The sequence below is a fragment of the Syzygium oleosum genome, unplaced genomic scaffold (assembly GCF_021117445.2).
Source record: "Syzygium oleosum isolate NSW1041296 unplaced genomic scaffold, Sole_v2.1 Sole_v2.12, whole genome shotgun sequence".
Classification (NCBI taxonomy): Eukaryota; Viridiplantae; Streptophyta; class Magnoliopsida; order Myrtales; family Myrtaceae; genus Syzygium; species Syzygium oleosum.
The window spans coordinates 4,045,301-4,063,558 of record NW_026607496.1 but is presented as its reverse complement, the minus strand read 5'-3'; the positions used below and the strand labels follow the sequence as shown (position 1 = coordinate 4,063,558).

Sequence of the window (18,258 nt, the reverse complement as noted above, 5' to 3'; positions counted from 1 at the left end):
AGACAGAGACAAGTGTAAGCTAATTCAGCGAGATGAAATTGAGCCTATACCTTATGTTTTCTATGTATAACATGTGCAATAATCCGACCCATTTCAAGTAGGATAGGCCCTCGAAAAGTGTGTAAGTAAACATACAATGCCTTGCTCAATTTTCTTTTGTTTGGAGAAACTAGAGCTTTTCATTAGCTCGAGCAATGTGGTGCTCATTTGAGAGTCGATTTGTATTTATGAATTACTCAATAGGATCTCTTTCAATTGTTGTAAAATTTTGAAAAATTAATTACATTAAAAAGCTAACAATAAGGTGTTGTCTTAGATGATGGCAAGTGAGTTTGCCCCTCTCCTTATGGTCTCGGTTTCGAGCCTTATTGGAAGCTAACCCGGCGCTTGACTGCTGAATAAAAAAAATTAGAAACCCCAAAAAATCTCTATCGAACCATTCTTAGCATAGCAAAACTAACAACGAAATGAAAAAAAAAAAGAAGGAAGAAGAAAACCTTTAAATATGTCAATGTGCAGTACCAAAGGAGAAAACCCGGGGCAACTATCAGGATTTGCCACATGTCATACGTCGACTGCTCCTTCAGCCAACCAACACGTATTTCTATTATATATACTAAAAAGTTGCACAAAGTATGGTAATAACCCGGTGGACGGGAGGAGGAGGGCCATGGTGCTTTTCCGTCGGGCACGATGGATCAATTCCATGCACCTACCAATCGTATTTTCTTTTCTTTCTTTTAATTTTAAATCTTTTCGGATTATTCCCTCTTTTTATTTTCCTTTATACCACTCGAAGTAAAGATGATGCCCATTTTTCATGGTTTTTCTTATGCCTTTTTTCCTTTTTCTTCTTATTTTCCTTTTCATTTTAATATAAGAGAAAATTATTTTTTGTTTTTTTCTTATTTGGTTTTTCATTCTATTTTTGAACATATTATTGTATTTTTCTATTTCATATTTCATAATTAATTCATTGTATTTTCTGATTCTATAGTTTATACTTTTTTGCCTTTTTATGGTACTATAAAACATTTACAATCAAATACAAATTTAAGTATATTGTTTTATTTCTTTTCTTGAATCTAATTATTTAATAAAAAAAATAGAATATCATATATGTATTTTGGTGTTATGATCAAATTCCATGATATATATCCATTATTTACTTTTAATGGATCTCCACATGTTAATGTGATGTACACCAAACTACGCAAATTACTCGAACCGTCAAACTCACAATCCTATCAAATAAGCAAGAAATAACGTAAAAAAACAAGTAAAAACGCTACCTCAACTACGAATTGGCTAAACCAAGTTTACTAGCTAATGAAATGACTCTAACTCGCTAACAAAACTCTCGTCCGAAGACGATTTTCAAATCTATCCGTAAAGTCGAACTTGAGTGCGGAATTTTAAAATTTCGCTTCGACTAAATCGTTCGTCAAACCCCATGGTTTCACAGCGCCCTAATCTATCATTTCTATGAAATTACTCAACTTAACAACTTAAAAATCGGACATCGCAGTTCAAATTTCACATAACTTTAAATGTGTGCCCTAATTCCAAAAACTACTCAGATTAGATGAACGAAATGGCTTAAATCCTTACCGGGCGTTGCGAAACGAAGTTAATCTGGCTTGGTGAGACTCTCGTGGCGTGTACTCCTTTCCCTTTTCTTTTTAATTTCCCTTTCTTTCTTTTCTTCTTCTTTTTCTTTCCTTTCCTCTATTCTCGGCGTGCTCGCCTTTTCCTCTTTAATACGAGAGTTCACTTTCCTTTTTCTTTTTGACTAGTAAATTTTTTTAGTTAGCCACTACCAAGTCAACAAACCCAAATATTACGGTTGTTATGCTTGATCTGGAATAAGTTCAAATCTTCTCCTCTTCTTGATTGCCCTTTGCTGTCTCAGTGATCAGTGAAGTAGATTTGTGATTTGCATCCACGAGAAGATAACTAGGCTAAAGAATTTCGTGACCGGTTCTATCTCTTGCTACTAAAAAGGTCCTTCAATACAGAAAGTTCTTCGAGGATGCAGAGTAATTGATTGGAATCTCTCAATAGAATTTGCGCAAATCCAGGATCTTCTCTAATGTTGGTCTCTCTTGGTGTGGTACCAAGAGAGACACTTTAGCTGATTCCCTTAAAAAAAATGTCTTAGTTGTTTTACTTTGACTTTTCTTCGGTTTAGGAGCGAATATAGTTGACTTGAATCCGACAAGTCACACAATTCACAAGTCTAGATAGAGAAAAGTGTAATATAATTCAGGAAAATATTTGAGCCTATACCTTATGTTTATGTGGATAACATATGCAATAATCCAACCCATTTCATGCAGGACAAGCCCGCGTGAAGTGTAAGTAAACATGCAATGTGGTGCTCATTTTTCTTTTGTTTGGAGAAGATAGAGCTTTTCATTAGCTTGAGCAATGCGGTGCTCATTTGAGGGTCGATTTGTATTTATGAATTACTCAATAAGATTTCTTTTGGATGATGTAAGATTTTAGGGTTAATACCACGAAAAACCCTAAACTGGTATACATGTGACAATTTTACCCTAAACTATTTTTTTGATCACGAAATACCCCAAACTGGTACACCTGTGACAGATTTATCCCAAAATAATATTTTGACCACTAAAAACCCCAAACTTATATATTTGTGACAAATTTACCCTCCGTTAATTTCCGTTAAATTGAATTAATACAAAAAAAAATCACAAACTGGTACACATGTTACGAATGGAGGGTAAAACGTAAAACTGATACATCAGTTAACTGTCGCGTGTCATTTAACAAAGCAATTTGATAGCAAAATTTAACGGAAATAAGCTGAGAGTAAATTTGTCACAAGTGTACCAGTTTGGGATTTTTTATGGTCAAAATATTAATTTTGGGTAGAATTGTCACAGGTATACCAGTTTGGGATTTTTCATAATATTAACCCAAGATTTTAACAGTTTAATTATATTAAAAAACTTAACAATAACTTGTCTTAGATGGTAAGATAGTTTGCTCATCTTCTTATGGTCTTGGTTATGAGCTTTATTGGAAGCTAACCCGGAACTTGACTACTGAATAAACAAAATAATTAAAAGCCTAAAAAACCTCTATCAAATCACACACGAAGGAAATCATAGCTTCGTCTATGATCAACTTGTCGTCACGTGGATCGCATACTTCTCCCATTTTAGTCACTTGGGATCCTCTACCTCCAGGATGGATTAAACTGAATACAGATGGAGCATCTAAAGGTAATCCTAGACTTGTAGGAGTAGGAGGATTATTCAGAAACGAAGGGGGTGACTAGCTTGGAGGTTTTACCTCATTTCTTGGAATATGTTCGTCTTCACAAGCAGAACTATGGGCACTATGGTTAGGATCCCCATCGCAAAGCAACATGGTTTCTATAAAATTATCATTGAGATGGACTCTAAAATTATCACCGAACTTGTCAATCTAGACAGTATAATAGATAACACTGGACCGGCTCTACTTAAAGATATCAGAAGATTCTTGGGCTCTCATTTTGAGTTCAAAATATAGCATAATTTTTAGGAAGGCAATCAACCTGCTGATCTTCTTGCGAGAAGCGATTGGATACTACGTTCTACTTACAATCTCCTAGCGAATTATCTCATGCTTTGTTTAGTAATAAAGTTGGAATAGTAAACTTTAGACATTAATCTATTTAGTTTTGTACCTTTTATTTACCAAAAAAAAAAAACACAACGGAACGAAAAAAGAAGGAAGAAAACCTTTAAATATATCAATGTGCATTGTGCAGTACGAAAAGAGAAAAACCGTGTGGACCATCGGCATTTGCCGTGTGATATACGTGGAATGCTCCTTCAGCCAACTTACACGCATTTCTATAATATATAGTGTGAAAGTTGCATAAAGGCATAGAAAGTATGGCAATAGCCCGGTCGACGGGTGGAGGTGGGCCATGGTACTTTTCCGGGGTTCACGATGGACCAATTTCACACGCCTACAGTTCGCTTTTTCTTTTCGTTCTTTTAATTTTAAATCTTTTCGGATTTTTCACTCTTTTTAGTTTCCTTTATACTGCTCTTTATACCACTCGAAGCAAAGATAACGCCCACTGACCAAAAGAAAAAAAAGAAAGAAAGTAAAGATAACGCCCATTTTCTTATCGTTTTACTTATGTCTTTTTCCTTTTTCTTCTTTTTTGTTTTTGTTTTCAGTTTAGTATAAGAGAAATTTATTCTTAGTTTTTTTTTATTTGGTTTCTCATTCTATTTTTGACCATATTATTGTAATTTTCTATTTCATATTTCATAATTGATTCATTGTATTTTCAGATTCTATAGTTTATACTTTTTTTGCTTTTTGATAGTACTATAAAATATTTACAATCAAATCCAAATATAAGCAAATCGTTTTATTTCGTTTCTTGAATCTACTTATTTAATAAAAGAAATAGAATATAATATATGTACTTTGTGCTATTATTAAATGTTATGATATATATCCGTTATTTACTTTTAATGGATCGCTACATGTAAATGTGATGTACAAAAATAAAATCGATCACATAATATCATTTGTTTTATGATCTTCAAATAAGATAAGCCAAAAATATTTCCAAGGGATCCCAAGTCCTAATCTCAACATTTTAGGCAGATTTATTTTATTTTCCCTTTTCTCATTGAAAATAAAATATGGCCTTTTGTTACGATTGAGAAAGTATGTTAAATAAAGAATATTTGTGCTAGTATCGTCGAAAGTGAAATAAGTCAAACTTTCGTGACTAATGATGACATCCTGAATATCAACGCAATTCCTTGGAAGACTACTCCACTCCCAAAGTGTTCGACTTTGTTTCGGTTGAGTCTCTCTTCCCTGTTCCCTCCTCCCGCTCTCTTCCTCAACCTCTTACGATGAACGGTTCGATCATCTCATGGCTTCTTCTTGCAATATCCACCATCTCCATCTTCTCCGACGTTGCTACGGCTTCAACTTTAGCTTCAGCCCAGTGTCTCAGCATCGACCAGAGATCACTCTTGCTCGAGCTGAGAGACAGCCTTGTCTTCAACACCTCCGCGTCCTCCAAGCTAGTACGGTGGGACCGAAGCGCTGATTCATGGAGCGGCGTGATGTGCGAGGACGGGCTCGTCGTGGGACTCGATTTGAGCGAAGAGTCGATCTCTGGTGGAATCGGCCGTTCATCGAGCCTCTTCAGGCTCGAGTTCCTTCAAAGCCTGAACTTGGCGTTCAATGATTTCAACTCCTCAGCGATCCCGTTCGACCTCGTGAATCTCAGCCGCTTGGTACATCTCAACTTGTCCAATGCCGGATTTGCCGAGCAGATTCCGGCGGAGCTATCGCGCCTGACGGAGCTACGTATTCTTGATCTCTCTGGTCTTTATTACTCTGGACCGGCTTTGTTGTTCCTTGAGAAGCCCTCTTTGAGGTCACTGATTGGGGATTTGGGGGAGTTGAGAGAGCTGTACCTTGATTTGGTCAATGCGTCTGCTGAGGGAACTGGGTGGTGCGACGCGTTGTCTTCTTCAGTGCCGAAACTTGAGGTGTTGAGCATGTCTTCCTGTTCTCTGTCCGGTCCTATCGGCGCTTCTCTTACGAGTCTGGCTAATCTGTCGGTCATTCAACTCGATTACAACAACTTGTACACCACAGTTCCTAGTTTCTTAGCGAATTTCTCTAGCTTGAAAACACTGAGCCTATATGCTTGTGGCCTGTAGGGGGAATTTCCTCCTGCAATCTTCCAGGTACAAACACTTTAGAACCTTCATGTATCATCCAACGAACTTCTTTGGGGTTCTTTGCCAATATTTTCGGAGAACAGTTCTCTTGAGACACTGGTTCTGAGAGGCTTGAATATTTCCGGGGGGCTCCCAAATTCAATTGGTAATCTCAGGAATCTGTCAAGAATAGAATTGGTGAATTGCAGTTTTGATGGAAATATCCCAAGCTCTCTCACCAATCTCTCGCGACTGTCTTATTTGGACTTGTCATTCAACAATTTTACGGGTTCAATTCCATCACTCAGCGAGTCCAAGGATTTGACATCTATCATTTTGTCCAGCACCAGTCTAACTGGTCCGATTGATTCAACACAATGGGAATCCCTCTTGAGTCTTCTTATTCTCGACCTGGAATTCAATTTACTTGAAGGAAATATTCCTTCATCTCTGTTTACACATCCATCGATTCAGGCGCTTCTACTTTCCAACAACCGATTTTCTGGTCAATTGAAGGGATCTTTTGATGCTCCATCGCACATGCTGAATACACTTGATTTGAGCAACAACAATATAGGAGGAGAACTACCGACGTCTATATGGGAACTCCAAGGGCTCGAGTACCTCTCACTTTCTTCCAATAATTTTAGTGGCTCATTCCACATTAATTTGGTTCAGCAGCTGAGAAATCTTTCAGCTTTGGATCTTTCCTATAATCGTTTTTCCATTGATGCCACAAATACTGCTTCCCAGGCCTCTTCATTCCCTGACCTTCAAGACTTAAATTTGGCTTCCTGCCAGTTGACGACATTGCCTCAGTTTTTGGTTAACCAGTCCAAATTGTTCTTCCTCGACCTCTCCCACAATTATATAAAAGGGGATATACCGAGATGGATATGGACACTAGAAAATCTTGGGCATCTCAATCTTTGCTCTAATTTCTTTGAAGATTTGGAAACACCTCTGGGCAATCTTACATTGAGTCTGAATTTCGTTGACCTCCATTCAAACATGCTTCGAGGAAATACGCTACCCCTGCCGTCATCTGCTCTCTTCTTGGATTTCTCAAGTAACAACATAACTTCTGTTATTCTGGATAACATTGATGACTACCTATCAAACACAATCTTCTTCTCCCTTTCGAAGAATAATTTCCATGGGTCCATCCCGAAGTCAATTTGCAAAGCTGATATTCTTGAAGTGCTTGACTTATCGCATAACCATCTGAACGGAACTATTCCTGATTGTTTAATGATGGCGTCCCTCACGGTATTGAATCTGAGGAATAACCAATTGAGTGGCGATATTCCACAAAACATCCCAGCAACATGCAGTCTGAAGACATTGGATATTAGCGAGAATTTCCTGCAGGGCCAAATTCCGTTGTCGTTGGCAAATTGTACGATGTTGGAGATTGTGAACATCGGGGACAATCAAATAGATGGGACATTTCCATGCCATTTCAATGCTATGTCAAGTCTCCGTGTCCTTGTTTTACGATCCAACAAATTGCACGGGGAAATTGGATGTCCACATAGTCCCTTCACCTGGCAGATGCTTCAAATCATTGACCTATCTTCCAACAATTTCAGCGGCACGTTGCCTGCGAGTCTCCTTGCATCTTGGGAGGCTATGAAGGCCAACGTAGACTTCAATCGTTTTCTGTATGAGTTATTCCGATTAAGAGGTAAGTATTATCAAGATACTGTGAGTGTAACCTTCAAAGGTTTGAAGCTAGAACTCATCAAGATTCTGACTATTTTCACGTCGATCGACTTCTCGGGCAATAGATTGGAGGGTCCAATACCAGACACACTTGGAGATCTCAAAGCACTTTATTTCCTCAACCTATCGCATAATGCCATCACAGGTTCAATTACTCCTGTTTTAGGGAATCTAGATCAGCTTGAGTCATTGGACCTGTCATGGAACCACCTCAATGGAACCATACCAGCTCAGCTTGCGAATCTTGATTTCCTTTCGTTCCTGAACCTCTCAAATAATCAACTTGTGGGAAGCATCCCGACAATGGGACAATTTCTCACATTTTCCAAAAGTTCCTTCGAAGGAAATCTTGGATTGTGTGGGCTTCAGCTCAACAAAAGTTGCTTAACTCCAACGAATGGGACTGAAGAAGCGGGTAGTGTTCCAACTCAAAGTGACCTCGATGATGACGGCAACAATGATGATAGCGAGAAGAAGTGGTTTTACATGGGCATACCGCTTGGATTCGCTATTGGCTTTTGGGTATTTTGTGGTCCGATAGTGTTTATCAGATCATGGAGGTTTACTTATTATCGATTCTGGGATAAAGTGCTATTCAAACACTTGCATCCATGAAGATTTCCACTAAGGTTCAGTTACTAAACTTGAAAAAGAGTGTTGTCGTTCTTCCTTCTCTTCATAATTCTTCATCACCATTTAAAAGACGGTCTTGTTTACTGATCAATAGAATTCTTGCTTACCCATTGGGAAAAAATGTAGGTCCATGTCTCGCGTAGAACTGACCATTCAAAAGTAGGTATGCGGCCTAGACCTTCAATTGGATCCTTCAAATTTGCTTGTGCAAAATTGGATCCTTCATTTTTTGTATTTTTTTGAATCAACTCCTGTAACTCTACCCTATTCTCAATCAAGTCCTTAAATAACTCTTATTATGTAAGACGTGTTAAGCTAAGTTCATAATTTCTTTATTATCAAAAAAGGTTAAAATCAATAATGTTAAAATCGAAAGAAATTGACTTTATTCTATAGAAAAAGGAAAGTAAATTGTAGAACACAAGGGAGGGGGAGCGAGAGAGACGCGAGGAGGGGTGAAGTACTTGGTGGCAGCAACCACCACTAGTGACAATTGGTGATGGTTGAAAAATGTGAAGAAGTTATGTTGGTTGAGCTACCAATTTCTATAGTAGTCTACTTACTAACATTTTTTTTTATTACTTCATAAGGTTTTGAAAGCTTATGAATACTTATTTCTCCCCAGTGATTTAAATTTACCAATTTTTAATATGGACTTATCAATTCTTTTTAAAATTCCCAACTATTCCAACAATTACCATCATTTAGTGAAGGAACTTAAGTGACAAAACTTTCATATGTAATGTCACAACCTTCCTGAGGTTGAGATATTTGAGGGATGTTGATAGGTTGCTAAGCAAGCACTAATGGTTCCTCTTTTGTGGTGGCGCCTACGCCTCACACGAACACTACCAAGCCCTATCGGTTGCAACTTAATTTTCCAGTTCAATTTAATTTGCTTTGGAGCTTACATAGATCAATTTTGGGCCGTTTAGGAGCCCGAGTACGAGGCAGGAGTTCGCCTTACTCTTGTGAACCAGAGATATGTGAATCCGGCAGGAGTTCGCCTTACTCTTGTGAACCAGAGATATGTGAATTCGGAAACTTGGTTATACTAGATAAATCTAATGTCCATTGCCAGTACCTTTTCTCTTTTATGAAAATTTTTTGCGAGCAATCTTCTCAATTTTTTTTCCTTATATCCTTTAATCATGTAAAAAAAAGGTGATCATGAAAGGGTGTTCAAGCAATATATATTAAATCAAGTGATAATAAAGATGAAGCAAATAAAGTACTAGCAAAATAAAGAACCCGAACAGTATTGGGCAAAATTAACAAAGCCTTGTTATTAAGTCTTGGGATAGGACCCTCGTGAGCGATAAACCAAAAGTAAACATGCACTATATTAAAATAAACACGAGATGGCCAATCTAAGTGCCGAACTTGCCTGAACCATCATGAATCAAATATCGTGAACTATCTAACACTATGATGCAGAACTCGCCTAAATGTGATTAAGATGCAATTCTAATTTTTTTTGTCTTTTCTTTTGTCTACTTTTTAACCCTAAAATAACCCTACATGTCGAGAATACCCCTTTATGGCCGAAATTACACTATTAATTTAGATGAACATGAATTAATCAAAACTTGCATAATTTAAGATGCAAAGTCACCTAGCATGCTTCTAAATTTCTTTTTTTATATCTTTCCTTTTATTATTGATATGCAACTACCTAGGTGATCATGAATATCCTATATGCCACATGACAATAAAAGATGCAATTTTTATGATTTTTCTCACTAATTTACATGAACTAGCAAACTCTACCCTATATGCATGAATAAAAAGCAGTAAAGTTTGATCTTTCCTTGAAAGATTCGATCTTTTTGACATGAGCGAAGTCACCGATAAAGGTCGAAGCTTTAGCCTATTTTCCATGAATCACTGCAAAACAGATGATCAAAATTCTTCCAAGCAAGACAAACAAAGGAGGGGGCGTGACCAAGAGCACCAAGGGGACCGGCCATGAACAACATGCAGAGAAATCATCAATCCAACCCGATTCAATGTTAACATGCAAAAAGATCATCCATATAATTCAACCAAGGGCAAATCCACGCAAAAAAGAGATCAATCTAAGTAACAAAGATGCAACCTCTCTCTGATTAAGTTCATGCAAAGGGGAATCAAAACATGGCAATCTATCAATCCTATGAACATGAGGAATTTAGAGATAGACATGGAATCGACAATCCCTACATGTAAATCGTGATCAATACTTGGCCATAGACATGCAATTGAATCATGGACACGATCCGATCAATTTGCGCTGGAAACAAGGTGGAATTCAATTCCTAGTGTAACGGATCAAAAAGCTTACTTTTAGTGGACACAAACACCGAGAACAACGCAACCGTGAGTATGGACACTGGGATTGGGAGGATTAGGCACCGGGATTGGACTCCTCTACACGAACAGTTCGCAAATGCTGTGATTCAACGTGGCAGATTCTGTAACTTCTCTTGCTTGTTTCGAGTTAGATACGAACTTAAAAGACTAGGTTTCAGGCACCAAAACAATCATCCTCGATTGTACTTTCCAACAATATATTGCTCACGCTGATTCTAAATATATTGCATTGATTCAACAATATATTGCACAACCTCCTTCCCCATGCTTATGTATATTGACTTGATTATGCAACAATGTTAGTGACTTATTATGGGATAAGGACAGCACAGGTGTAATAACTTTTGTACGATACTCATTGGAGTACTATAACTTTTTGTTCGACCACTTAAGTGCTATAACTTAAAAAAAAAAAAAACGTTTACTTGAGTACCGTAACTTTCAATTGATCACTTGAGTGTTATTAATTTTTTAAAAATGTTCACCTAAGTGCCAAAAATCCAACGTGGCGTGGCACTTTGTGATGAATGTTTTCAAAAAGTTATGACACTCAAGTAATTGATTGAAAATGTATGTGACACTCAAGTAATTGATTGAAAATGTATGTGACACTCAAGTGAGCGTCGTACGAAAATTATGGTACTTGTAATATCTTTCTCCCAACTTACTACTGTCAATGGTTTAATAACTTACCAATTATGTTATATAATTACAAGTTAAAACTAAATCATAGTATAATAAATGGTAATCTACTATTGGGTACGGTAAAACTGATATTTCATTGTTGACTTTCAAATAGTTATGTGCCCACTTGTAAATTATTAAAACAAGAGTTATCTGCTATTAGTTTTGGGGATAAGGACACCACAAGTGCTATAACTTTCGTATGACGCTCATTTGACCTCTATAACTTTTTTTTTTACCACTTAAGTGTCATAACTTTTAAAAAAACGTTCATTTCAATGCCATAACTTTCAATTGATCACTTGAGTGCCATAACTTTTCAAAAATGTTCAGCCAAGTGCTCGAAATCTGATGTGGCATAACATTTGTGGAGAACCTTTTTTAAAAAGTTGTAGCACTCAAGTAATCGATTGAAAAATTATATGACACTCAAGTGATCAGAAAATAAGTTGTGGTACTCAAGTGATGTTAACAACATGTGTCATAATTTTTCGTATTATGCTCGTTTGAGTGCCATAACTTTTTGTTCAACCACTTGAGTGTCATAAGGTTTTGAAAAAAGTTCACTTGAGTACTGTAACTTTCAATTGATCACTTGAATATCATAAATTTTTTTCAAAAAACGTTCACCTAAGTGCCGAAAATTCAATGTGGCATGACACCTGTGGAAAGTTATGACACTTAAATGATCGATTCAAAAAGTATATGATACTTAGAAAAAAAAAGTTATGGCATTTAAGTGAACGCCGTACGAAAGTCGTGGCATTGTAGTGTATTTTTCCCAACTTACTACTGTCAATGGTCTAATAACTTACTGATTATATTATATAATTACTACTTAAAACTAAATCATAGTATGATAAGTGGTAATCTACTATTGTGTATGGTAAAATTGAAATTTCACTGGTAACTAAAGTTACGTGCCCGCTTGTAAATTATTAAAACAAGAGCTAATATACTATTAGATTTGAGGATAAGGACATCACAAGTGACATGACTTTTATACGGCGCTCACTTGAGTGTCATAACTTTTTTTCTTTTCAACCACTCGAGTGCCATAACTTTTCAAAAAAGCGGAAGCCTAACATGGCAAGACACTTGTTGAGAACATATTTAAAAGTTATGGCACTTAAATAATCCATTAAAAAGTTATACGGCACTCAAGTGATGTTGATACCGAAATTTTTCATCGACAAAATTGTATATGCTTATATAGGATACATAAATCGGAAAAATAAAAATAAGAAGAATGAGAAAAAGAGAGAGAGAGAGAGATCATTTTTAAAGCCCATTCGGCCATTGAATTCAAATTTGGACCGATAGCTTGATCCAAACCCATCAACCCAAACCTAAACCCAAGTCCGTATGCTCATGAATTTGAGCCATAATAAGACTTCAATCACCGCGTGGGCTCACTTTGACCCATAAATCTTCAGTCCTCGATTTCCAATCGGAGCCCATTTTGGGATTTCTCTCAGGGAATCGATTGATTTCCACAGAGACTTCTTTCTAGTTTCTGCTGGCTCATCACCGCGCCCCATGGCGACGTCGCCATCGCCGGACCGCCGCCTCCCGTGAAGATCGAGGTAGCCCAAAACTCGCTTGAATCTCTTCCACCGGTCTTCATTCTCCCCATAGTTGATTGGACTGCCTACTGCTGCGACTTAGCTTGGCTTCTTCATTGACAAGGCAGTCTCCGATTCTCCATCATGCTATGATTCTGGCGAAGCTGAAGTGAATGCAGAGCTCGTTTTGCTTCGGTCAGGATCGGGGTCATGTTAGAGTCGTGTATTTTAATCCTGAACTTCACATGTTAATTTCGTTTGCCTATGGTCACAAATACGAGTTTGAAATCGCAAAAAGTCTGATCCTTAATCGATTGACTGCAATCTGTTCGACGAATTGTCTATTAGGATTCAATGCGAATTAGTTTCAGTCATTTTGTGAATCCGAAAGTATGTTGACATAGATTAAGAGATACTAATTGATTCTCAAGTCATTTAAGCATGAGTTCTAATGTTTTCACAATGGCCGAATACATTTCTGAAATCATTGTACTTCTTTGTCCTGTGCTACGTTCCGGTGATTTTCCATGGCAGTCGACGATGAGTATGTGATATGGAGTTGTTGTTCTTGACCTTCATTTCTGGTGATACTCATGACCGAGGCTTCTACCATTTTAGTCTTCCACGCTCAGTTTCCTTGCGAGTCCATGTATGAGTCCCGGTGGATTATAACGGTTAACGGCGGAGGCTGGAGATGGTGAGCGATCGCAGTCGTTTGGTTAAGAATACAAGCGGTTGATGGCTAAGTTTGTCTATGTGCAGCTCGGAGTCTGGGTGTCTTGATGATCTTAAATCGTGGCTTTGAAACTCATGTAGTTCTTGAGTATAATCTGGTGATTCTTGACCTGTAAGGGGAAAAGGGCGAGAGGGACAGATATCAGTGGATAATAGGAATTGGGTTTAGTGTTATCATAAGCTTAGTATGGGCTAAGGGTGATTTCGATAGAGACAGGGATTGGGTGTTTCCATATTCGAATTTGGGTTTGTGACAGTCTCAAATGAGATGAACTGACTTAAAATCTTGGCTGATAACATGGAGACGAAGCAGTCTCATTGAGGTTGCCTGCAAGACGAAGCATGTAAATTTCCCTTTTGAGGTTTCATCGCAGAACTTTAATTCGATACTGAAGACAATCTGAAGAAGTACACAATGTACTTGCTGGTGGTCGGTGGATGTGGAATCGAGACAATTGTCACTTGTCTATGGTAGTAGTAGGTCTTTCTCCAACATCCACAATTGCTAACCGCATTGGAGGATGGAGGCAAGTTTAGTTGCTCAATGTTCCATTATGAAAAGAGTTACAGCAAGGCTGAAGACTTCGGCTGCGTTTGGTACAGCATTGGGAAGGGGCTTTCAGCCCCGAAAGCCCCTTCCCAAAAATGCTGAACCAAACGGTTAGCATTGAGCATTGAAAATGCTCAAAACTAGCATTTTCAATGCTGAAAGCCCAATGCTGATCAGGATTAGCTTTGGACTTTCAGCCTTGAACCAAATGCCAAAATCATTTTTATACTACCCAAACTACCCTCACTCAAATTTCAATATTCCGGCTTTGCCCTCTTGTTACTGTTCATCTTCTTCACCAAAGGGACTCCGGCGAGGGCAAAGGGCCGGCGACGGCGAAGGTCCGGCGAGGTCGCCCGACCCAAGCGACGGCCGCCCGGGGTCAGGCGATCGCCCAGGCACGGCCGCTCGGGGTCGGGCGACCGCCCAGTGCGGCCGCACAGGTCCGCGACCTCGAGGCGGCCGTCGCTGGGGTCGCGACCCAGGCGGCCGTCGGCCTGGGGTCGCGACCCAGGCGGCCGTCGGCTGGGGTCGCGCGACCCGAGGCGGCCGTCGGCTGGGAGTCGCGCGACCCAGGCGGCCGCTCGCTGGGTCGCGCGACCTCGGCGGCCGTCGCTGGGGTCGCGCGACCCAGCGGCCGCCGTCGGCTCGGGGTCGCGCGACCCGAGCGGCCGTCGGCCTGGGTCGCGCGACCCAGGGCGGCCGTCGGCTGAGTCGCGCGACCTCGGGCCTCGTTGCCCGAGGTCGGCGTCCCTCGCCGGGGTCGCTCGGCGACGGGCGACGGCCGCCGGCGCCAGATCTGGCTCGCCGGCGGCGTGAGCCCTTCGCCGGAGCCGTAGCCCATCGCCGGAGCCGGCGAAGGGTATTTTTGCCTTTTTTTAAAAAAAAACCCCCCCAAAGCCCATTTGTAAAAAAAATTAACCAAACACCACTTGGGTCAAAATAGCTTTGCAAATGAGTTTTTACCAAACGCCATTTGCATTTTTCCTAAAGGGCTTCCACCCAAAGGCATTTGCATTCCCAAAGTAGCATTCCAAATGCTGTACCAAACGCACCCTTCGTCTCAGTGACGAAAGCCAGGGGCAACAATACTCATCTGACTTGCATTGACATTTTGAAATAAGCATTGGCAACATCACCATCGAAAGGCTTTCTACCAAAAAAGAAAAAAAAGGAAGAAAATTGACAATTATTAAAATATTATTGAAAATATCCACGTCAGTGTCAGCCGTACCACGTAAGACGGTTGGCCTCCATGTCAGCAAAATTAGTAGGAAGTACTGAATTGGCTCTAGGTCAAAAAGTTTAGGATATAATTGACACAATTAAAAGGTTTAGAACTAAATTGACACCAACGCAATAAGTTTATAACTTTTCTAATACTTTTCTATGTGTAATGTAATCCTTAATGACTCTCAAATTGTGCATAAGAGGAAATTAAATCTAGTCTAAATAATGGAAAGTGTAATTTTACCCTAAACGCAAATACAATCCTAGATCTATGTGATATTTTGTGAATATGCAATCCAAGAGTATTGACATCCAAGATATGGTCTCTTTTATTGTTTCTCTTTATGGCATAAAAAAACGAAATAAATATATACAAAAACATTCATCCATGAGAATCCTAATTTTCCTAACATGGCAATTATTAAGTTGCAAATGAAATATGAAAAAGATATTTTAATATGCAAAATAATCTACATGCTTAAAGTTGCAAACGTGAGCACAATCAGACATGCAAATATGAATTTTTCTAACCATGCAGATATTCAAGACGCAATTTCCTTTATTGCAGACTTCCAGATTAATCTAAAGATGTGATTTATTAATCATGCCCTAACTATGAATTTAAAATGTATATCTATAGATTCGGGAAAAGTGACAAAAAAGTTATAAACCTATTGCATTGGTGTTAATTCCGTCCTAAACCTTTTTTTTGTGACAATTCAATCCTAAATCTTTTTAATATAGTGCAAATTCAGTCATTCCGGCTAATTTTGGCAAGATATTACTGACGTAGATGTCGGTCGGCTTACGTGACATTGCCGCCAGTGCTAACGTGGACAACTTTTAATAATATTTTAATATTTTTCGAATTATTTATTTATTATTTTAAATTTTTTCTTTTCTTTCTTTTTCCTTTTGTTTCCTTCCATTTCTTCTTCCTCTAGCCAGCGAGGTCCGACCTCGCCAGATCTGGCAAGGTTGGACCTCCCCTATGGCCGGCATGGCCCAACCCTCGCTAGCCCAGTGCGAGGCCCCCCTTGTGGCCATCCAGCGAGGGCTTGAGCCTCGCCAGCCCAGTACAAGGTCGCCCTAGTGGCCATCCGATGAGGCACAACCTCGTTGGATCTGGCGAGATCGAACCTCCCCCATGGCCAGCGAGGCTCGATCCTCGCTAGCCCAGCGCGAGGCCGCCCTCGTCGCCTCTTGCGAGGTCGAGCCTCGCCCAGCCATGGCGAGGGCGTGCCTTGCCTGCGGCCGACGAGGTCGACCTCGCCAACCTTGGCCTCTAGCCCATCACTGAGGTTTGGCGATCGGCTGGAGGAAGAAAAAAGGAAAGGAAAAAAAATGAAAAGAAAAAAATTTTAAAAATAAATAAAAATTCGGAAAATATTAAAATATTATTTAAAATTATCCACGTCAGTGCCAGCGGTGCCACGTAGGCCAGCCGCAAATTAGTCTGAAGGACTGAATTAACACAAAGATAAAAATGTTTAGAATTGAATTAGCACAAAAAAATGTTTAGAACTAAATTGGCACAAATATAATAGGTTTAGGATTTTTTTAACACTTTTCCCCTATAGATTCCGCTTGCAACTTCTGAAATTGCTATGTATCTCACTCGAGACATGTCAAAATTGAAGAACCCTAATTGGTTTGAGAGAGCGCCAGAGAGAGTGCGCTAAGGATTCTTTGAGCAAAACGCATATTTTTGAAATTTTGTCCCCAACGATTTTTAATCTTAGTTTTCCTTTAATCTAAAATAAAATAACCTTTCCACTCAGTTATGTCATGTCAGATGCTACAATGCTTACATAATTATTGCAAAATTATTTTAGAGTCCACAGTAACCATTTACTAGGCCGGTTAAGAACTCGATAGAAGTGCGAGAGATCGCTTTAGCTTTGCGAAGGGACTTGGTTGCCTAGAATAAACTAACACCAATGGATTGGTATTTTTTTTTCTCTTTTAAGGAAAATTCCACATACAATCTTGAGCGACTTTTATTTCCTAACATGCATCTACATGTTCATGCATTTATGGTAATGACTCAAACATTTAAAAAGTTACCAAGTACAAACAAAGTATGAAAAACGGTGAGCAGATTAAAAAGTTAAAAAGGCAGAAGATAATAACTGAATCGTCTCGGGCAACAAATAAAAAGAGCTTGTTATAATGCCCCAGGACGGGATTCATGTGAGCTGTAAATGGAAAGTCCATGCGAGTTCTAAACTAGACTAATGTATCAAAGGAAATATAAATATGCAGATGTAACATGCTATGCAAAAGCACATCGTAAGTATATTACAAATCTCAATATGAGCTTCTAAACATAAAAAAAATCTGACTGGTTCAGGAGAGCACGCTAGAGATTCCTTGAGCAAAACAAGATGGCACCCTTTTGCTTTGAGAAAAGTGCATATTACTGAATTTAAACGGTTATGTCACGTCAGATGCCACAATGGATGTTAACATGCTGACAAACGGCTACTTAATGGAACGGGTGTGTCAGATTTGGGTCGGTCGAGAATGGTCACACCTAAATTGACCCATTTTGAGCCATTTCTATATAATACAAATATAGTGAGCCATTCCCGATCCGATCTATATTACTAAAATATTTCCACATTTAACTCAATTTATGAAAATTCATACCCAAACTGAGGTGAGAGCGTAGAACAAACGAACGCGAGATCGAGTGAGGGCGTGAGTGAGAGTGAATAGAGAGTTATATAGGTGAATTGAGTTTAAGTAAGTCGTGAATCTATTTAACGCCTATATTATTTTGAGTTTTATCATTCTAACCCATTTACTAAATTACAACTAACACATATAATAACTTAGCTTATCAAATATGGGTTATGTTATGACCCATTTTGATAGGTCTACCTAACGGCAAAAATGTCCGTACGTGTTTGTGTGCGTAACAATGCTTCGGCCCATCATCATTCATGCAAAGCCACGAAAATGGGCCCAATAAGTGGGGGCCCAATAGCAGTTGAGCCGGAAGAGGCCCAAGCCGTGGCGATCTCGTGAGTTCGGGGGGAGTTCGAGCCGAGCG

At 39.1% G+C, this 18,258-nt stretch overlaps 1 protein-coding gene across 1 annotated transcript; it reads left to right on the top strand.

The window, feature by feature from the left end:
* The first annotated feature begins 4,904 nt into the window (after positions 1-4,904).
* LOC115668012 (receptor like protein 27-like) lies at positions 4,905-8,075 on the top strand. Its single transcript, XM_056316682.1, has 2 exons — positions 4,905-5,722; positions 5,831-8,075. Exons 1-2 carry the CDS (start codon positions 4,905-4,907, stop codon positions 8,064-8,066), a joined length of 3,054 nt encoding a protein of 1,017 aa, XP_056172657.1. The 3' UTR covers positions 8,067-8,075.
* The last annotated feature ends 10,183 nt before the right edge of the window (positions 8,076-18,258 follow it).